The sequence below is a fragment of the Lutra lutra genome, chromosome 4 (genome assembly GCF_902655055.1).
Source record: "Lutra lutra chromosome 4, mLutLut1.2, whole genome shotgun sequence".
NCBI classification, from domain to species: Eukaryota; Metazoa; Chordata; class Mammalia; order Carnivora; family Mustelidae; genus Lutra; species Lutra lutra.
The window spans coordinates 85,273,935-85,296,662 of record NC_062281.1 but is presented as its reverse complement, the minus strand read 5'-3'; the positions used below and the strand labels follow the sequence as shown (position 1 = coordinate 85,296,662).

Sequence of the window (22,728 nt, the reverse complement as noted above, 5' to 3'; positions counted from 1 at the left end):
GAGAAAGACAATTAATAGCCCATAAAGAAGGCCTTTGAGAATTTAATGATGCCTTGAAACAAACCAAGGTATCAGAATTATTGGTACCAAGAAGGCACTGAGAAAGAGAGGGCTAGAAGGAACATTTGAGCAAGTCATGGCTGAGAACTTCCCTAAACTGGGAAAAGAAACAAGCATTCACCTGCAAGAGGCAGAGAGGACCACTCCCAAAATCAATAAAAACAGATCAACACCCCAAAATATAATAGTTAAGCTTCCAAATCACAGAGAAAAAAAAAGCTACCCTGAGAACAGCTAGGAAGAGGAGGTACCTTATGTATAGAGGGAGGAACATTAGAGTGACATCAGACCTATCCACAGAAACCTGGCAAGTCAGAAGGGGCTGGCAAGATATATTCAGGGTACTAAATGAGAAGAACATGAAGCCAAGAATACTTTATCCAGCAAGGCTGTCATTCAGAAGTGAAAGAGAGATAGAGAGTTTCCAGGACAGACAGAAACTGAGAGAACGTGTGACCACCAAGGCAGGCCTACAAGAACTATTAAGGGGGATTCTGTAAGCAAAGAGAGAGCCCAAGAGTAACACAGACCAGAAAGTAACAGAGACAGTCTACAGAAACAGGGACTTTTTCTGTAATAGGCAGGCAATACAAGGTCACTAAATTCATATCTTTCAATAGTTATTCTGAATGTAAATGGGCTAAATGCTCCAAACAAAAGACACAGGGTATCAGATTGGATAAAAAAGTAAGAACCATCCATATGCTGTCTACAAGGGACCTAAAGTCACCTCCAGACGAAAATGAGGGGTTGAAGAAACATTTGCCATACTAATGGACTTCAAAAGACAGCTGGTGTAGCAATCCTTGTATTAAATAAACTAGATTTCTAACCAAAGACTATAGTAATAGATATAGAGGAACACTAAATCATACTTAAAGGGCCTATCCAACAAGAAGATCTAACAATTATAAATATCTATGCCCCCAGTGTGGGAGCAGCCAATTATATAAACCAATTAATAACCAAAATAAACATACACATTGATAATAATACAGTAAGAGTAGGGGACTTCAATACCCCACTCACTCAATGGACAGATCATCTATACAGAAGAACAACAAAGAAACAAGGGCTTTGAATGACACTTTGGACCAGATGGACTTCTCAGATACATATAGAACATTCCATCCTAAATCAACAGAATGCTCTTCTTCTTCAGTGCCCATGGAACCTTCTCCAGAACAGATCACATACTGGGTCACAAATCAGGTCTAAACCAATACCAAAAGACTGAGATTATTCCATGCATATTTTCAGACCACAATGCTTTGAAACTGGACCTCAATCACAAGAAGAAATTTAGAAGGAACTCAAAACACTTGGAGGTTAAAGAGCACCCTGCTAAAAGAATGAATGGGTCAACCAGGAAATTAAAGAGGAACTCAGATAATTCACTGAAACTAATAATAATGAAAACACATTGGTTTAAAACCTATGGGATACAGCAAAGGTGGTCCTAAGACAGAAATACATGGCCATTCAAGCTTCTTTCAAAAATTATAAAAATCCCCCAAACACAAGCTAACCCTATACTTAAAGGACCTGGAGAAAGAACAGCAATTAAAGCCTACACCAAGCAGGGAAAGAGAAATAATAAATATTAGAGCAGAAATCAATGAAACAGAAACCATAAGAATAGTAAAACTGATCAATGAATGTAGAAGCTGGTTCTTTGAAAGAATTAATAAGATTAATAAACCTCTGGCCAGACTTACCCAAAAGAAAGGAACCAAATTAATAAAATCATGAATGAAAGGGGAGAGGTCAACTAATACCAAGGAAACACAGGCAACTGTTAGAAATTACCAGCAACTATACGCAAACCAATTCAGCACTCTGGAAAAAATGAATTCATTCCTGGAAACTTACAAACTACCAAGACTGGAACAGGAAGAAATAGACAATCTGAACAGACCAATGACCAGTAAGGAAATTGAAACAGTAATCAAAAACCTCCCAACAAACCGAAGTCCAGTGCCAGATGGCTTCCCAGGGGAATTTTCTCAAACATTTAAAGACCACCTAATAAGTACTCTTCTGAAGCTGTTTCAAAAAAAGAAATGGAAGGGAAACTTCCAAACTCATTCTGTGATTCCAGCATTACCCTGATCCCCAAACCAGACAAAGATCCCATCAAAAAGGAGAATTACAGACCAATATCTCTGATGAACATGGATGCCAAAATATTCACCAAGAACCTAGCCAACAGGATCCAATGGTACCTTGAAAGGATTATTCATCACGACCAGCTGGGATTTATTCCTGGGATGCAAGAGTGGTTCAACATTTACAAATTAATCAACATGACAGAACACATTAATAAAAGAAAAGACAAGGCCAAATATAATCCTCAAAAGATGCAGAGAAAGCATTCAACAAAATAGAGCATTCTTCCCTGATTAAAACTCTCCAAAGTATATGGATAAAGGAACACACCTCCATATCATAAAAGCCATCCATGCAAAGTCCAGAGTAAATATCACTCTCAATGGGGAAAAACTCAGAGCTTTTCCTTTAATGTCAGAACATGGCAGGGATGTCCACTCTCAACACTGCTATTCAACATAGTACTATAAGTCCTAACCTCAGCAATCCAACAACAAGAAATAAAAGGCATCCAAATTGGCAAAGAAGTCAAAGTCTCTCTCTTCACTAGTGACATGATACTTTATGTGGAAAACCCAAAAGATTTCAGTCCAAAATTGCTTGACCTCATACAGCAATTCAGCAACATGGCAGGATACAAAAATCAATGCACAGAAATCAGTTGCATTTCTATATACTAACAACCTGACTGAAGAAAGAGAAATTAAGGAATCAATTCCATTTACAACAGCATCAAAAACCATAAGATACCTAGGAATAAACCTAACCAAAAAGGTAAAGAATCTGTACTTTAGAAACTACAGAACACCTATGAAAGAAATTGAGGAAGACACAAAGAGATGGAAAAACATTCCATGATCATGGACTAGAAGAATAAACACTGTTCAATGTCTGCCTCCAGAGCAATCTACACACTCAATGCAACTCCTGTCAGAATACCAAGAACATTTTCACAGAGCTGGAACATATAATCCTAAAATTTGTATGGAACCAGAAAATATCTTGAATCACCAGGGGATTCTTGAAAAAGAAAACCAAAGCTGGAGGGCATAACAATGACTGCCTTCCAGCTATATTACCAAGCCGAGATCATCAAGACAGCATGGTACTGGCACAAAAACAGGCACATAGTTCAATGGAACAGAACAGAGAACCCAGAAATGGTCCTCAACTCTATGGTCAACTAGTCTTCAACAAAGCAGGAAAGAATATACAATGGAAAGTCTCTTCAGTACATGCTGCTGGGAAAATTGGACAGTCACATGCAGAAGAATGAAACCGGACCATTCTCTTACACCATACACAAAGATAAACCCAAAATGGCTGAAAGACCTAAATGTGAGAAAGAAATCTACCAAAATCCTAGAGGAGAACAAAGGCAGTAACCTCTTTGACCTCAATCACGGAAACTTCTTGCAAGACATGTCTCTAAAGCCAAGGGAAACAAAAGCAAAAAGAAACTATCCAGACTTGATTAGGATAAAGAACTTCTCCATGGCAAAGGAAACAGTCAACAAAATGAAAAGGCAACCTACGGAATGGGAGAAGATATTTGCAAATTACATAATAGATAAAGGGATGGTAATCAAGGTCTATAAAGAACTTGTAAAACCCAACACCAAAAAACCCACATAATCCAGTCAAGAAATGGGCAGAAGACATGAACAGACACTTCTCTAAAGAAGACATACTAATGGCCAACAGACACATGAAAAAATGTTCCACATCACTCAGCATCAGGGAAATACAAATCAAAACCACAATGAAATACCACCTTAGGCCAGTTAGAATGACAAATAAAGACAGGGAACAACAAATGTTGGTGAGGATGTGGAGAAAGCAGAACCCTCTTACACTGTTGGTGGGACTGCAAGCTGGTACAACCACTCTGGAAAACAGTATGGAGGTTCCTCAAGAAGTTAAAAATAGAGCTATCCTACGACCCAGGAATTGCACTACTGGGTAATTACCCCCAAAGATACTTATGTAGTGAAAAGAAGCGGCACCTGCACCCCAATGCTCACAGCAGTGATTTCCATAATAGCCAAAGTGTGGAAGGAATCAAGATGTCCTTCAATGGATGAATTGATAAAGATATGGTTCATACATACAATGGAATATTACTCAGCCATCAGAAAGGATGAATACCTACCATTTACAACCACATGGATGGAACTGGAGGGTGTTAGGATAAGCGAAATTAGTCAATCAGAAAAGACAACCATCATATGATCTCTCTGATTATGAGGAATTTGAGAGGCAGAGCAGGGGATTTCAAGGGGTAGGGAAGGAAAATAAATGAAACAAGATGGGACCAGGGAGGGACACAAACCATAAGAGACTCTCAATATCAGGCAATAAACTGAGGGTTGCTGGGTGGGTGAGGGAGGGATAGGGTGGCTGTGGTATGGACAGTGGGGAGGGTATGTGCTATGGTGAGTGCTGTGAATTGTGTAAGACTGATGATTCACAGACCTGTACCCCTGAAGCAAATAATATATGTTAATTTAAAAAAGCCCTGTGATTGCAGAGCCCCCAAAAAAAAAAAAAAAAAAGAAAGAAAGAAAGAAAGAAAGAGAATATAACTCGGCAGGACCTTGGGATCATGTAAATGAATGTGTGTATGTTGCCACCTGGAGTTGTAGAAGGATGGATGTGGCTGCAGACAATGGTGTCATGTGCTCTCAAGCTCTGAGAGTCCCGAGAAAGTCTGGGGAGTATGGAAAACAATTCTCTATTATTCACTCCAAGTTTTCTTGGTAAAAAATTTTAATAAGTTACATTCAATGAGCTGTTAAAGCTACAGTAGCAGCAATACTGCAGAAATACAATTTTGGGGGGCACCTGGATGGTTCAGTTGTTAATCATCTGCCTTCTGCTCAGGTCATGATCCTAGCGTCCTGGGATAGAGCCCCATGTGGGGCTCCCTGCTCAGGAGGAAGCATGTTTCTCCCTCTCCCACTCCCCCTGCCTGTATATTCCCTCTCTGGCTGGTTGTCTGTCTTAATAAAGAAAGAAAGAAAGAAAGAAAGAAAGAAAGAAATAGGGGGAAAAAAAAGAAATAGAATTTTGGGTGTGGTTTGGTTCTCAACTTAGGAGAGTAATTTTCTCTCAAACTCAGGCTTTTTGGTATGTGGACTGCTTTTCACAATTGGGACTTAGTAGGACTCCCACAGATCTTTGCTTATGTGAGTTAGAACCAGCAATAGTTACATTAAAAGTGAAAGCCAATTTTTTTAAGGACCTACTGACTTGAAGATCATGCTAACATGCATAACATCTAAGATGTTAGCAGTGCTTAGTATTAGTTTGAGAAGACAGAACTGCTGTTTTAAGGTTGGGCTTATGTTTGCTTTTTGTTGTCCTTGCTTGAGGAGACAGAAGATAATACAGCTTAACGTCCAACAGTTTACTTCCTACATTTTAGGCATTTTATGAGTTCAGCTCTTGCATTTAGGTCTCTAATCCATTTTGAGATTATTTTTGTCTATGGTCCGGTCTCATTCTTTCACATGCAACTCCCTAGTTTTCTCAGCACCATTTGTTGAAGAGACTGTCCTTTCCCCATTGCATATTCTTACCTTCCTAGTGTAGATTAATCGACCACACATGAGTGGGTTTATTTCTGGGCTCTCCATTCTATTCCACTGATCTATGTGTGTGTTTGTGCCAGTAAAATATTTTCCGATTACTAAGCTTTGTAGTATCATTTGAAATCTGGGAGTGTGATATCTCCAGCTTTATACTTCTTTCTCAAGATGGCTTTGGCTATGTAGGGTCTTTTGTGGTTCATACAAATTTTGGGATTATTTGTTCTATTCTGTGAAAAATGCTAGTGGTATTTTGATAGAGACTGTGCTGAATCTGTAAATTGATTTGAACAGTTCAGACATTTTAACAATATTAATTCTTCCAAACCATGAGTAGGGTTTATCTTTCCATTTATTTGTACCATCCTCAATTTCTTCCATTAACATTATAATATTATAGTTTCAGAGTACAGGTCTTTCACCTCCTTGGTTATTCCTAGGAATTTTATTCTTTTTGATGCAATTGTTAATAGAATTTTCGTAATTCCTCTGACAGTTCTTTATTAGTATACAGAAGTGCAAAAGATTTCTGTATATTAATTCTGTATCCCGCAACTTTCCGAATTAATGGGTAAGTTTTTAAGTGGTGTCTTCAGGGTTTTCTATATATAGTATAATGTCCCCTGCAAATCATTACAGTTTTACATGTTTTACTTCTTTCTTACCAGTCTAGATGCCTTTTATTTTTTGGTCAGATTACCATGGCAAGGACATCAGTACCATACTGAATAAAAGTGATACGAGCTGACATTCTTATCTCGTTGCTGATCTTAAAAGAAAAGCTTTTAGGGGCGCCTTGGTAGCTCAGTGGGTTAAAGCCTCTGCCTTCGGCTCAGGTCATGATCCCAGAGTCCTGGGTTTGAGCCCCACATTGGACTCTCTGCTTGGCAGGGATACTGCTTCCCTTCCTCTCTCTCTGCCTACTTGTGATCTCTGTCAAATAAATTTAAAAAATCTTTTTTTTTTTAAAAAGGAAAAGCTTTTAGCTTTTTACCACAGAGTATGATGTTAGCTGTGAGTCTGTCATACACAGACTTTATTGTGTTGAGGTATGGTCCCTCTATACCCACTTGGTTGAGGTTTTTTTTTTTTTTTTTAATCAAAAATGGATGAATTGTGTCAAATGCTTTTTCTGCTTAAGAAGATCATATTATTTTTATCCCTCATTTTGTTAATGTGGTGTATCACACTGATTGATTTGTGGATGTTGAACCATCCTTACTTCCCTGGAATCAATCCCACTTGATCACTCTGTATGATCCTTTTGATGTATTGCTGAATTCAGTTTGCTTATATATATATAATATTTAATGAGTTTTTTTTGCATCTATGTTCATTAAGGATGTTGACCTGTAATTTTCTTCTTTTGCAGTGTCTTTGTCTGGTTGTGGTTACCTGGTTGTACTGGCCTTATATAATTATCTAAAAGCATTCCTTCAACTTTCTTTTTTAAAAAAGATTTTTTACCTATTCATTTGAGAGATAGATAGCGAGAGAAAGTGGGAAGGAGAGGGAGAACCAGGTTCCCTGACAGGAGGGAGCCCAATGCAGGGCGTGATCCCAGGACCCCGAGATCATGACCTGAGCCAAAGGCAGGTGCTTAATCAACTGAGCCACCCAGGTGCTCTCCTTTTTGAACTTTTGAAAGTTTGAGGATAGGTATTAATTTTTCTTTAAATGGTAGTAGAATTCACCTGTGAAGCCATCTGGTTCTGCACTTTTGTTGTTAGGGGTTTTTTGAATACCAATTCAACGTCCTTACTAGTAATAGGTCGGTTCAGGTTTTCCAGTTCTTCCTAATTAAGTCTTGGATGATTGCATGTTTCTAGAATTTATCTAGAAACACTAGGTTGTCCCTTATTGGCATATAATTATTTTTAGTAATTTCTCATAACCCCTTGTACTTTCGTGGTATCAGTTGTAGCTTCTCCTTCATTTCTGATTTTATTTGGGCTCTCTTTTTTCTTGATGAGTCTAGCTAATGGTTTATCCTTTTTTTTTTTTTTTTAAAGATTTTATTTGAGAGAGACACAGCGAGAGAGGGAACATAAACAGGGGGAGTGGGGGAGGAAGAAGCAAGCTTCTCGTGTAGCAGGGAGCCCAAAGTGGGTCCCAATCCCAGGACCCAGAGACCATGACCTGAGCTGAAGGCAGACGCCTGACAACTGAGCCACACAGGTGCCCCTCCATTTTTTAAAAAATATGTTCAAAGAACCAGCTTAGTTTTGTTGATCTTTTCTACTTTTTTGATCTGTTTCATTTCTGTTCTGATCTTTATTATTTCCTTCCTTTTACTAACTTTGTGCTTTGTTTTTTTCTAGTTCCTTTAGATATAAAGTTAGACGGTTTGAGACTTTTGTTTCCTGAGATTGCCCTATATCGCTATAAATTTCCCTCAGAATTGCTTTTACTGTGTCCCATAGGCTTTGGAATGTTATTTCCTATTTTCATTTGTCTCAAGTATTTTTTATCTTTTTAAGATTTTATTTATTTACTTGAGAGAGAGAGAAAGCACATGAGCCGGGAGAGTGGCAGAGGGAGAGGGAGAAGCAGGGTCCCTGCTAAGCAGGGAGCCCAACATGGGGCTCAATCCCAGGACCCCAGAATCACGACCGGAGCCAAAGGCAGATGACCAACTGAGCCACCCAGGAGCCTCTCAAAGTATTTTTTAAATTTTCTCTTTGCTTTCTAACTTGACTCATTAGCTGTTTAGTGACCATGTTGTTTAGCCTCTACCTGTTTGTTTATTCCAGTTCTTTCCCCTGGTAGTTGATATATAGTTTCATACTATTACAGTCAGAAAAGATGGCTTATATACCTTCAGTCTTCTCACATTTATTGAAACTTCTTTTGTGGCCTAACATGATTTGTCCTAGCGAATGTCCCACATGCAATCGAAAAGGATGCATATTCTGCTGCTTTTGGAAGGAATGTTCTATATATATCTACTAAGTCCATCTGGTCCAATGTGTTATTTAAGGCCACTATTTCCTTATTGATTCTCTGTATGAACGATTGATTTATCCACTGAGGTAAATGGGGTGTTAAAGTCTCCTACTATTATTGTATTACTGCTGATTTCTCCCTTGTAAATTTTTGCTCGACATTATTTAGGTGTTCCTATGTTGGGTACACAGATATTTTCAATTGTTATGTACCCTTGTTGGATTGATTCCTTTACCATCATGTAATGAGCTTTTCCCTTGTTATAGTCTTCTTTTGAAGGCTATATTGTCTCACATTTTTTTTTAAAATGTCAAAAAACAAAAAGTATTTATAAAAATAAAATTTTAAAAAGGGGCACCTGGGTGGCTCAGTGGGTTAAGGCCTCTGCCTTCAGCTCAGGTCATGCTCTCAGGGTCCTGGGATCGAGCCCCGCATCGGGCTCTCTGCTCAGCGGGGAGCCTGCTTCCTCCTCTCTCTCTCTGCCTGCCTCTCTGCCTACTTGTGAGCTCTGTCAAATAAATAAATAAAAATCTTAAAAAAAAAAAAAGATCTATTTTGTCCAACAGAAGTACTACTACCGTGGATTTTCTTTTCTCTTCATTTCCAGTTGCATAGAGGATCTTTTCATCCCTTCACTTTCAGTCTGTATGTCTTTTTGTCTTTTGGTCTGAAGTGAGTCATTACAGGCAGCACATCGATGGGACTCATTTAGTTTTTTTTAATTCATTCACCTTCTGTCTTTTGACTGGAGCATTAGTACATTTACACTTAAAGTAATTATTGATAGGTATGTACTTATTGCCATTTTGTTCATTGTTCTCTGGTGTTATAGTTCTCATCCCTTCCTCTTATTCTCCTCCCTTGTGATATGATGACTTTAACTGTTGCATTTGGGTTCCTTTCTCTTTATTATTTGTGTACCTATTATAGGTTTTGAATTGTGTTTACCATGAGGTTCCTAACATCCTTTGTATACAGCAGTCCATTTTAAATTGACATCATTAGGGGAGCCTAGGTAGCTCAGTCGGTTAAGTGTCTGCCTTTGGCTCATGCCATGATCTCAGGGTCCTTGGACTGAGTCCCACATCAGGTTCCCAGTTCAGTGGGCACTCTGCTTCTACCTCTTCCTCTGCCCCCGCCCCTACTCATGCTCTGTCTCTACCTCTCAAATAAATAAAATCTTAAAAAAAAAAAAAAAAAGATGGGGGGGCGCCTGGGTGGCTCAGTGGGTTGAAGCCTCTGCCTTCAGCTCAGGTCATGATCCCAGGGACCTGGTATCGAGCCCCGCATAGGGCTCTCTGCTCAGCGGGGAGCCTGCTTCCCTTCCTCTCTCTCTGCCTGCCTTTCTGCCTCCTTGTGATCTCTGTCAAATAAATAAATAAATAAAATCTTTAAAAAAAAAAAGATGGTTACTTAAGATATAACATATTCTAAAAGTAGCACATTTTACTACCCCTAATGTTTTGTTTTTTATTTAATATTTTACATTTCTTTATTTTGCAATCTCTTAACTAATTATCATAGATACCACTGTTTTTACTACGTTTGTTTTCTAACCTTCATATTAGCTTTACAAGTGATTAATCCACTACTTTCACTATGTGTTTACCTTTACTAGTGAGATTTTTACTTTTATGTATTTTTTTGTTACTAATTAATGCCCTTGCTTTTCAACTTAAAGAAGTCCCTTTAATGTTTCTTGTAAGGCCTGTTTTATAGTGATAAACTCCTTCGGTTTTTGTTTGTCTGAGAAACCTCTCTCTCCTTTAATTCTGGATGATAACCTCACTGGGAAGAGTATTCTTGATTGTAGTTGTTTTATTGTTTTTTCTTTCTTTTTTTCTTTTCATCATTAAAAAAAAATCATGCTCCTCTCTTCTGGCCTGCAAAGTTTTGGCTGAAAAATCAGTTCATAAACTGGGTTTTCTTTCTATATAATTAGTTGCTTTTCTCTTGCTGCTTTTAGGATTGTATTATTTTTTTTTTTTTTGCCTTTTTAATTATGTGGCTTGCTATGGACCTCTTTGGGTTCAGCTTGTTTGGATCTGTGTTTCTTGGACCTGGATGTCTGTTTCCTTCCGAAGGTTAGGGAAGTTTTCAGCCATTACTTACTCAAGTAAAATTTCTGTCCCATTGTCTACTTCTTCTGGACTCCTGTTAGTATGCTTGATGTTGCCCGAAAGAACCCTTATTCTTATTTTTTAAAAATTCATTTTTCTTTTCCTGTTCCATTTGAGTAATTTCCAACACCCTGTCCTTACCACCCTATAGTAATTTCCATCTCCCTGTCTTGCCACCACCCTGTCTTCACTGATCCATTCTTTTATATCATCTAATCTGCTGTCTGTGAGGGCTGGCTATGACTGTTCTGGGTACACTGGTGGTGGGGCTGCCCCTGAAAGGCAGGAGTTGATGGTGGGGAAGCAGTCCTGGCTGAGGCTGCCTACAGGATGTGATGGGGTTGGAGCCTCTTGGGGTTGAGCAGCACTGGTCTGGGCCAAAGCCACCTGCCAGTACAGTGGGGTGGGAGCCATTCTGGAGGGGTGCCTTCCAAAGTGGGCAGGTTGCACAGGGCTGGTTCACAAAGGAACATCAGGACAGGGTGAATGGTGCCAGCAAGACAGAGTTGTCAGAGCTGGCATCCATCAACACTTCCATTCCCAGAGAAAGTTCCTACATAGCCCTGCCCCTCCAGCACACACTCTAAAATCAGCCAGTTACTCTCCTTCACATATGGCCTAGGTGTTTTTCAAACTGCTTCCTCTGTGCTCAGTCTCAGAGTGAGTGAGTCTATATATAGGCCCTTTAAGAGTGCAGTCTTGGTTTTCCATAGCCTTTCAACTCTTCCAGAATTAAATCTCAGTGGTTTTGAAAACCATGTATCATGGGGCTCATCTTCCTGGTACAGGTTCCCAGGAAAGAGGTGCCCAATATAGGCCTTGAACCCTTTGCTCCTCGGGGAGAACTGCCCTCTTGTTTGTGGGTCTTTGCACTGGGAGTAAGGGTCTTGGCCAGTCTTCATGTCTGCCCTTCCTGTCTCAATGTGACTTTTTCTTTACCTTTAGCTGTAAAAGACCTGTTTTGTTAGTCACAGGTCATTCTCAGAGAGAGGTGCTCTATATGTGATTGTAGCTTGGTATGTCCATGGGAGGAAGTACACTCAGAATTCTTCTACTCCACTGTCTTGATCCTTCCCTGTGATTATCTTCTTTTGCTGACCCAAATTATCCCTAGTTTGGCCTGCAACTTTTCTCCATCATTCTTTGAACACTTCCTTAATTTCCCGATGTCTCAGAAAATACAATATTCTAGGTCTATCTTGTATATTCCCGGTCCCAAGCTGGAGCCAATCATCTCTCCAAAGAGTACTAGTTTCTTTTAGTGTACAGTGACATTTAGAAGCTACAGTCTAGGCAATATGTTTGCTCATTACTATTAAGGTATCACTACTCCAAGGCAGGTCCTTTAAGTGGACTGATCGGAAATATATGCACGTATTTTACACACACACACACACACACACACACACACACACACACACACTTTCATCTCTATTTCTACCTTTACTTAACCATATATGTATGTATGTGTGTTCATGTGAGAAAAAGACAAAGAAAGAGAGAAAAAGAGAGGGAGAGGGAAGGAGGGAGAACGATTTCACACAGATACATCCACTTCCTATCCAATACCACAGGGTTCACTTTAGTTTTCTCTATTTGTAACTCCCCTCTTTAACAAAGGGAAACCTAGTTTCCATTAACCCTAATCTATTTATTTGATCAATCCCCCATATGTCACATTCCCCATTCTGCTTTGACCCCCATACCCTATAAGGCTGCCCCAACATGTGGGTGCCCCCCCACCCTGCTCCAACTCTGACATTCATGCCAGGCTGCCCTTCAGGGCTGTCCTCATGTTCCTGGGGAGCACCACTGCAATGCTAACACCTAACTTCCTCTGTACCACCTGAAGGTCTTGGGACTGAACCACTTTAGGAAGAGGAGAGGAAGAGTTTAACTCCCACCAAGTGAAAGCAGTCAATTTATAGTCAGGAAAATATGAGGCAGAAACTCACTAAGCAAAAGGTCAAAATGAACATGACTGGTAATGGCACCAATTACTATCACGACGCTGTGAGGAGTCCACAGCGTCAGTTCTGGGTGTTTCTCTCAAAACAGCACAACTGAATCCTATTATGAGACATCGGACAAGCCCACACTAAAAATACATGGCCTATAATCTTCAAAAAATGTCAACATTATGAGAACTAAGAAAGGGTGAAGAGATACCCACATTCAAGGAAGCTAAGGCACTATGACTATTAAATGAAACATGATCCTAGACTGAATTCTGGACCAGGAAAAATACAGCTATAAAAGAAATTAATGGGACAACTAAGAAATCTACATTTGGACTGTAGATTAGAAAAGAATAATGTACCCATGTTATTTTTCCTGATTTTGATAATGATACCATGGTTATGTAAAATAATGTCCTCATTCTTAAGAAATACACATTGTGGGGCACCTGAGTGGCTCAGTCGGTTAAGTGACTGACTCCTGGTTTCAGCTTGGTCGTGATCTCAGGGTCACTGGGTTGAGCCCTGCATCAGGTTCCACACTCAGCGCACAGTCTGCTTGTCCCTCTCTTTCTGCTCCTCCCCCTGTTCAAGCCCTGTCTCTCTAAAATAAATGAAATCTTAAAAAAAAAGAAGGAAAGAAAGAAAGGAAGACACATTGCAACATTTAGGCATAAATATCCATGGTTTCCTCAATCATAAGGGGTTCAGGAAAAAAAAAAGTCATGTATAAATACACACACATGTATTATCTTGTAATACAAGGAGAGTACACCTAACAATAAAGCACAAGGAACAAAATCTTACTTGTGGAATCTGTGTAAAGAGTATACAGGAGTTCCTTTCACTATTAATGCAACTATTCTGAAAGTTTGATCATTTCAAATAAAACATTACTAAAAAGAGTAGTTGTGGGGCCGCCTGGGTGGCTCAGTTAAGCAACTGCCTTCAGCTCAGGTCATGATTCCGGAGTCCTGGGATCGAGTCCCACATTGGGGTCCCAGCTCCATGGAGTCTGCTTCTCCCTCTGACTTTCTCCGTCTTATTCTCTCTCTTTCAAATAAATAAAATCTTTAAAAAAATAAATAAAAAGAGTAGTTGTCTTTAAGATTATGGATTTTCTTTTATTTGATTTTACCCACTCTCTGTTTTTCCCTATCTTCTAATAATCTAGAATACACATATTTATGAGTAAATCCTTTGCTTAAAAGAATCACAGTATCGTCCCTTATTAATTTAAAAGAAACATAAATCTTTTCCTTTTCTCTTAAAGATTTTATTTATTTATTTATTTGAGAGACAGTGAGAGCATGAGTCAGGGGAGAGGCAGACAGATAGGAAGAAGGAGAAGCAGACTCCCTGCTGAGCAGGAAGTCTGACACAGAGCTTGATTCCAGGACCCTGAGATCATGACCTGAGCTGAGGTCAGACATCTAACCGACTGAGTCACCCAAGGACCCCAAAAGAAACATAAATTTTTTCAATGAGCTAACTGACAGAACTAAATTCCCGAAAGCAAAAAGTACCATTTGTTACTAGACAGAATCATTTTTTAAAAATTAAATCCATGTAGGTACAGGCGCCTGGGTGGCTTAGTCATTAGGTGTCTGCCTTCAGCTTGGGTTGTGATCGAGCCCTGCATCAGGATCTCTGCTTGGTGGGAGGCCTGCTTCTCCCTCTCCCACTACCCCTGCTTGTATTCCCTCTCTCGCTATCTCTCTCTCTGTCAAATAAATAAATAAAATCTTCACAAAAAATAAACTAAGTCCATGTATTTTTAGTGATTTACTCAAACAGCAGCAATCCTTACATAATGTTAATTTTAAAAGCCTAAGTAAGCTATAAACATTAATTAGCTTATATATATAAACATTAATTAGCTTATATTTTTTGGTCTCTAAATAATGCTTGTTAATTCTAGCATTTACAGAAAATCTCTCAAAACTGTGACTCTTCTTAAACTCTGAATATGCATCAAGGGTGTCATAAAAACCAGACTCAATGAATAAAATGTGTCACAGAGCTTCCACCTAATGTTTCCAAACCAACAAAACTTAAGTTGAACAAAAAAATGATTTACATAGGGGTGCCTGGGTGGCTCAGTGGGTTAAAGCCTCTGCCTTCGGCTCAAGTCATGGTCCCAGGATGCTGGGATCGAGCCCCACATCGGGCTCTCTGCTCAGCGGGGAGCTTGCTCCCCACACCCCCGCTGCCTGCCTCTCTGCCTACTTGTGATCTCTTCTGTCAAATAAATAAACAAAATCTTAAAAAAAAAAAAGATTTACATAGTTTTATAAATTAACCTAATTTTTCACTTAATTCACTTAATTTTTCATGGCAATAATATTTAAATTCTTAGCAATATTTCAGTGTCTTTCTCCAATCTGAATCTTTCTTTTTGCTCCATCTAATAACAATGTCCATCTTCATTCTGGTTCAAGTAAATCTGTCCTCCTAAACTCTAACTGCTATTTTTCTTTGTTCCTTTAAATTAATAAGATACTGTGATTGTTTCAAGGAAAGGATTTATCTATTCATAAATGTGTATTCTAGATAATTAGAAGACAGGGAAAAACAGAGAGTGGGTAAAATTAAAAGATTCCTTTTAATCTTTTCCCAAACCTATTTCTACTATGATAATTCTTCAAAACTGGTTAACATTAGTGCTTCATCAATTATATTTGGAAAACCAGTAAAACTCAACAAAATGTAAAATTAGTATTGAATTTTTATAGTTTTAATTCCCATTTAACAATTTATTTATTTATTGCAAGGCAGTGTATTAGGATTTATAAGGAATTCAAGATACTAGAGATAGAGTTCTTGCCCTTGAAGATTTTATAAATCTTGATAGGATGTAAGTGAGTAAAATGAAAAACAGGTTTAATACCTCAACTATATGTTCCAGTGTTATTTATGTCCCAACTATATTGGCTATTGGGAAGATAACATAAATATCAATCAAACATATTTTAGATATGTTCAAATTTCAGAAGTTGCAAAAATACAAATAGTCCTATTAAAATTATTACATTACCATTTTATTTAAGATACACATCACAATTCTTCTAAACCTTACCTGATAAGGCTGAAGTTTTCAGATATCCATCAAGGCTGGGTAAAATGTCTGTATAATGGGGCTGAATTACATGTTTGCAGATGTAAAGTGACCAGTCTTCTAGGGCATTCAGGGCTACTTCTGCCAATGGGGTATAGCTCAGGCCCAGTTTAAAAGCCATCTATATATTAATACAAACAAGGTAAACTGAAATGCAGGGAATTTAATATTTATAGAAAAAAACACCAATCAGTTTTGGTTTCTAATGAATAAACGCTTCTACTGACAGATATTGCTGGAGGTGAGCAGGTGCATCCCAGGTCATGCTTGGGAAAACAAGCACCACCAGTCTATGTAGTTGGTGTTATACTGCAGACTTTTAATACACAGGTTTAATCCTCATGTCCACCTATAAGGGAAGCTTTGAGAGGCTAAGCCAAGTATCCTAAACCCCAAAGCTACTAAGTGGCAGAACCAGGGGTGTTTTATGGGTAAGCACCAACCATGACTGCAGTGGCAAGACCTTAATACCATGTTTTCTGGAAAACATAACATTATGTAAAGAAAATGGATTTGCTTAAGACAATTCATCTACCTGCAATGCAGGAACGTAGGCTCTAATATCAAGTTCAATGATGTCATGTGGCAGGGACAGAATAAAGGTCAAACAGGAGGCCAAAAGTTCATCTTTGTATTGCTTCATTTTAACTGATACCTTAATAAGAAAGAAGAGTAATAAAGTGCTATGTACCTGGAGCCTATAATTTGAAAAATCATTAAAAAACATTTACCCTATTCTCAAATATAAAAGGTGATCATGCAGCTTATATGACATAGCCTAGTTTACAAATTAAGCTGATTTCCAGGAAAAGTTCATTTGTTGAAGTACTTAGTTCTTATTATAAGAGAGCTAAAGAATCCATTAGTTTCAAGTTGACATTATTCAAGCTGTATCATGAAAACTCAGGGACTTCTGAAACACAATGATTTCCTCTATTAGTGTTTCCGAATCCCTTAATCCCAATCTGGATTAAGCAAACCAATTTTTAAGTAATTAGACAATTTATGATCACTAAGATTTTATCAATATACTTCCCTTTTTAAATAGCATATGATAATACTGCATAAATCATTTAAAAGTTACCTCTTTACCAAATTTTGCAAGTAAAGCAAAGCAAGAATATTTTTCTGGATCCTCAGGAGACTGTGTCTGACTCTTCAGACCAAGTCCCTATTGAATAAAGCAGTAAATCAGTAAAGTGAACAATAATTATGGATTTGAATGCCCTAATCTAGCAGTTCCCAGTCTTACTTCTACGGGATGAATTCATTTTCACTTTGCCAAGGCCTTCTGCAGATAGGAAAAAAATTGGCCCCAATAACACTTCAGGCAGAGGTCAATGAGAAACAAAGCATAAGATGGAAAATGAATGGCTGGTCAAAAGCCAGAGGCCTAGCTTAATCTATTCCCCCTTCCCTGTCTTCCAACACATATACCTATGACCCAAGAGAACCTATTCATCTTATAACTAACCAGCTGGACCACTCATAATTGACTAGGGTGTTAGGTATACTAATTTAGCTATCCTCAAATGTCACTAGTCACCAGAGGACCTGAGTGGTTTGTTAGCACAGATTGCTCAGCCTTGCCCCCAGAGTTTCTGATTAGGTAAATCTGGAAAGGGCACAGATTTCCCAAGTAATGCTGATACTGGTCCTACAACCACACTTTGAGAACCGCTGTTAATCTAACCTTATTAGCCGGGTGCTAGTAAATCAGAACAGAAAATGCTATTAATTAACTTTTTTAACAATGTCATTCAATTGCCGGTCATGCTATCAGTTTTTAAAAGTATGTAAAATAGAGATTTTTAAAACTGCAATACACTATAATCTTTTATAATGCCTTTATACACACTCATGCAATCTAAAAAAACACAAGAATATTCAATGTTCCCAGAAAAAAAACACTTACCTTAAAATATTTTATTTTCTTGGCATTTCTCATAGCAACAGAGAGCAATTTGTAAAAACCACTAATGAGAGGCAACCGTGTAGACTGCAAAATTAATTCATATGCAAATGAATGTATCCATGGCTCAAAAAATTCTACATGTTTCTCAGGAAGAATCTCTCTGTAAAAACAAATTAAAAGCTTAATGTAGAATTTTTATCATATATTTTTATTCAGCTTCAAAATTATAAGGGATATAATCAAAAAGGTGTATGATTCCATTACATAAACATTTTCATATTCCTTTTTTTCCCCTACCTGAGCATCTTTCAAAGAGAAAAATGATGGTAACTCTAAGCTGTAATGTTTAAATATATTTTAATGGTTCATATAAGCAAAGTTAGAGTTTAATTCTTTTACTATTTCATTTCATACATCTACATAAGTGGTTTTCCTATCCTATAGCCAGAAGGGTGATTTTCACCCTTAAATAATTAAAATTTTTAAAAATACCTGCAAAATTCCACCAGGTTAATGAAAGCTGAAAAATCTTTGGGTTTAGCAGGATGGAAGTTAGCAGCTGGATCTGAGGTCGGGATCACCCAAACACCAGTAGCTTCATTTTCATCCTTAAAAGGAGATTTACCCAAACAAACATTGTATCAAAGTGAGAAAGGTATAGATGGGTCCTCAATTAAAATCACAACAAATAAAATTTAATAAAGCTGACAGAGCTTGCAGAAAACATTAAAGAAAAGGACACATAGGAAGTAACAAAGTGAAATGATAGAAGAATGGTACAAATACAAAAATATAAAGGGGGCAGCTATAACTTCTTGAAGCAATGATGACTTGACAGAGGTAAAAATTTAGAACACAGAGGGATGCCTGGGTGGCTCAGTTGGTTAAGCAGCTGCCTTCGGCTCAGGTCATGATCCCAGCGTCCTGGGATCGAGTCCCACATAGGGCTCCTTGCTTGGCAGCGAGCCTGCTTCTCCCTCTGCCTCTGCCTGCCACTCTGTCTGCCTGTGCTCACTCTCGCTTCTCTCTCTATGACAAATAAATAAATAAAATCTTAAAAAAAAAAAAAATTTAGAACACAGAAAGTATCAATAATGACTTGGAGGTTTCAAGCTGAGAAACAGAAAAAACTGACAGTGTTAAGTATCAGTAAGTTACTATGAACATACTGCGCTTGTGTTATGAAACTCAGGTGGATATGTTAAATAAGCAGCAAGAAATACAGACTGGGGAGCACCTGGGTGGCTCAGTCTGTTAAACAGCTGACTCTTGATTTCAGCTCAGGTCATGATCTCAGGGTCCTGGGACCAAGTCCTGGGTTGGGTTCTGTGCTCAGCTGAGAGTCTGCTTCCAACTTGCATGTACATGTCCATTTTCTCTTTCTCAAATAAACAAACAAATCTTAAAAAAAAGAAAGAAAGAGAGAAACCCAAACTGGAAGCTATAAAGGAGGGTAAGGAGGAGTATAGGCTTACTTGGGAAATGCTCACAGAAGTGACCACTGACATGCTGGAGATGAAGTAAAAAGGTCAGAAAACAGAAGAGAGCAGAAAACAAGAAGAGAAATAAGTGCAAGGAAAGCCACTGAAGACAAAGAAAGTGACAAAGATGTGTGTCCTAAGAAGCAGGTTTGTTGGCTGACACAGTTCCAAGAAGCCCCTTTCAGCAAGTTTTTCAATGAAATTATTTTAGACATACACAAAGCATAAAAAGCAATAAAAGACACACTGGTGTTCCCATCAACCAACATAAAAAATAGAACAAAACAAATCCAATACATTCAATGTGAAAAACGGCCTTTTACTGCTTCCTTTATTTATCCTCTGCATATCCACCCCATGATCTCTTGTCTAACTTCACAGTATTGCAGTGGAAGTACACATGTACTAACAAGCATAATCTAATTTAAGAAAAAAAACTACAGGGCTAAAAAGCAAATTAGATGTTTTCCACTAGAACTCAAGCCCTTCAACACTACTGTCATTACCATAGTGTTTTACTAAAACTTGTCCTCAGATAAGAGCAGAGCAGCTTCTAGCTGGCAGCCTTAGACCATGACTTACCTTCCATCCAGGCCAAGAAATCTGGGTACAGAAAAAAAAGAAGGTGTACTCTTCCTTTCCTGCCTATTGCCTATATTCTACTATCTCAAGAATACATTTACTACTCTGCACCCAGGCTTTGGAGTTTCCTTAGCTATAAACAAGAGGAATCCTAGGTTTCCCTATCCTACTGCAAAAAGTCACCTTTACATAAAGTAAGATCTGACTCTTTACCATTGCTAAGAAATGAGTAACAAGTCTAGTAAGTAACTTTTTAAAAAATAAGTGGTTTTAAAATATAAAACATATGAATTACTTTTTGACCAAATCTAGGGATAACATTTTCTACACACTTTGCTATTCAAATAGCAAAGTATCAATGACACACATGAATGCCGCTACTCTACAAATGTGGCATTTTCCCCGGATGCTTTCATACAAAGAGAAGCTGGTATAAAAATGATGCAAAATTATTATTAACAAAAACTTCTAACCTTGTGTCCCCCAGCATTCTGTTTCTCTAGTGTAAGATCCAATTTCTCAATAATCTTCAAAACTGATTTGACAAATTCATCATATAGCAAATGATTCAGATTTTGAAGGGAGGAATTCACAAAGAAAAATGCTTCATCTGCTAAAAGAGAATCCTTTAAAGAAAAATAATAAACTTCAAAATTTTATGCAAAAAAAGTATCAGTATAAGCATTACAATGCATATGTGTATATGCATATTTAGTAACTACAGAAGATTTACCTGGAAGTTTTCAAGCTGCAAAATATAGACACTTTGATAAATTAGGACAAAATCATTTCAGTCAGATATGACCTACCCAGGCATGTAACAGATACTTACTAAGTAGAGAGTAGCAAATGAGATTTAGGTCAAACCTTGTCAAAACATTTATCTCACTTAATGTGTATGTGTGTGTGTGTAAAAACACATTTGTATACTATACACACACATATATTATGTACTTATGTTTGTAGAAATACACATGCATATACATTTATATATATACACACACAAAAATTTGCATGCATGCACATATATATACACATGTAAGCATACATGCACGTGATAAATATACACCTATCCCCAGAATGGACTTAAATGTATAATTTATCACTTTTATAAAAGTGAAACTATTCTATTTCAAAAATATAGGCCAATTACTCTGCCTTTACTCAGTCAAATTTCTATGGAATTTGGCCTCAAAATATAGGAATATCTGACATCACACATAAGAAATATAGTAGGTAAAATTATTAACACTACTATACTATTTTACCTCAATACGAAAACAACTAAAAACTCCTAAGATTTTTCACAGGATAGAAGTCATTTATGGACAAAAATTGTTTTTCCTAGGCAGAACCAGGCTTAAAGTTGACATCAGAGAAATATCTACCAGAAGCATTAAGCAGGAGGCATTATTCTAATCACAAATAATGTAAATAACTATGCACCAATCTTCTTCACACTTACTGAATCAGTGAGATTTAGCTCTTTTTAACTTCATCTTTAATATATAAAAAGAGAATAGTTCTTCCATGGTGACAATACTGTTATACTTTTGTTACCTAAGAGGCTGGATCTCTTAGGAAGAATAACTTAGCATCAAACATATTACACTGGTTACTCACGGATGAAATGAAGACTCAGCTAAGGCAATTACTACGTTTACATGAGTTCTATGGTTTTGCTCTTAACTTATACCATTTCAGTTTTTTATTACTCAAATTACTTTTTAAAAAACAATGGAAAAGTTAGTAAAATTTAATTCTAAAATAAGAAAGGTTTAAGAGTGGGTGCCTGGGTGGCTCAGTGGGTCAAAGCCTCTGCCTTTGGCTCAGGTCATGATCCCAGGGTCCTGGGATCAAGTCCCACATCTGGCTCTCTGCTCAGCAGGGAGCCTGCTTCCTCCTCTCTCTCTCTCTGCCTACTTGTGATCTCTGTCTGTCAAATAAATAAAAAAAATCTTTAAAAAAAAAGGTTTAAGGGTAAAACTATAGAGACTAATTAGAGGAACTTTAAAATAGTCATTTTTACCATCATCTGGTCACAACTCAGGAGACTTCTAAAAAGATCCAAATAGTCTTTATATGTGGGCATCTTCCACTTGCCAGTTCTAACTTCCCCTGATGCACGATAGTCTTCAGATTCAGACTCAACATCCTAGGCAGGAAGACAACATGCCAATATTTACTAGTGGATTCACAAAATAAGAACAGCTGCCAGAAAGTTCTGATTTTCAGAGTCTTCTAAGCTAAAACACTCACTAGTAGGAGACTGTAATTTGAGGGAGATAGTATAGCATGAAAGGATAATAAGCAAGCTGAAAAAGAAATCATACTTTTCCTAACAGGGACTAAAATAGTGATGCAAGAACAAATATGTCAAAACAATACCCAAGGAATGTGTTATGAGTCATTTATCTCACTTTTCTGCTCAGGTCAATCTTCCACCTCCTCCTAGTTCCTATAACTTCAAGTAACTAAGATATGCCTTCCATGACACACCTAAGCATTTTGCCTCAGAGTTTCAAGACAGAAAACATTCCCTTCTTATAAAAATGTATAAATAATAGTAAAGTTACATTTAAGGATGTTCCACAACTTAAGAGAAGTTTATTTACCTGGCATTATGTTCTACATTTCTCAAAATGTGAGGGATGGCTAATAACTAAAAGAACATTTTTGTATATTCATGGACTAAAAACCCCAGTATCACTTCTAACTTCCAGTGACAAAAGACTAAATACCAAAACATTAGATTCAGAGTTTACCTTTTGAAGGATCACTGGCTTAGAACATATTCGGATTAAACCCTGATGCACTGAAAAAAGAAAATGAAAACAAAAATAAAGGAA

At 37.7% G+C, this 22,728-nt stretch overlaps 1 protein-coding gene across 2 annotated transcripts in view; it reads right to left on the bottom strand.

The window, feature by feature from the left end:
- PRKDC (protein kinase, DNA-activated, catalytic subunit) overlaps positions 1-22,728 on the bottom strand; it is a 228,912-nt gene that overhangs the window by 186,280 nt on the left and 19,904 nt on the right. For both annotated transcript variants that reach the window (XM_047723583.1, XM_047723584.1), the window contains exons 14-21: positions 22,645-22,694; positions 21,909-22,034; positions 20,353-20,505; positions 18,309-18,424; positions 17,817-17,976; positions 16,986-17,072; positions 16,437-16,556; positions 15,863-16,022 (exon numbers count right to left, since the gene is read on the bottom strand). In XM_047723583.1, coding sequence (XP_047579539.1) covers positions 15,863-16,022; positions 16,437-16,556; positions 16,986-17,072; positions 17,817-17,976; positions 18,309-18,424; positions 20,353-20,505; positions 21,909-22,034; positions 22,645-22,694 — 972 coding nt within the window. The remainder of the gene's footprint in view (positions 1-15,862; positions 16,023-16,436; positions 16,557-16,985; positions 17,073-17,816; positions 17,977-18,308; positions 18,425-20,352; positions 20,506-21,908; positions 22,035-22,644; positions 22,695-22,728) is intronic.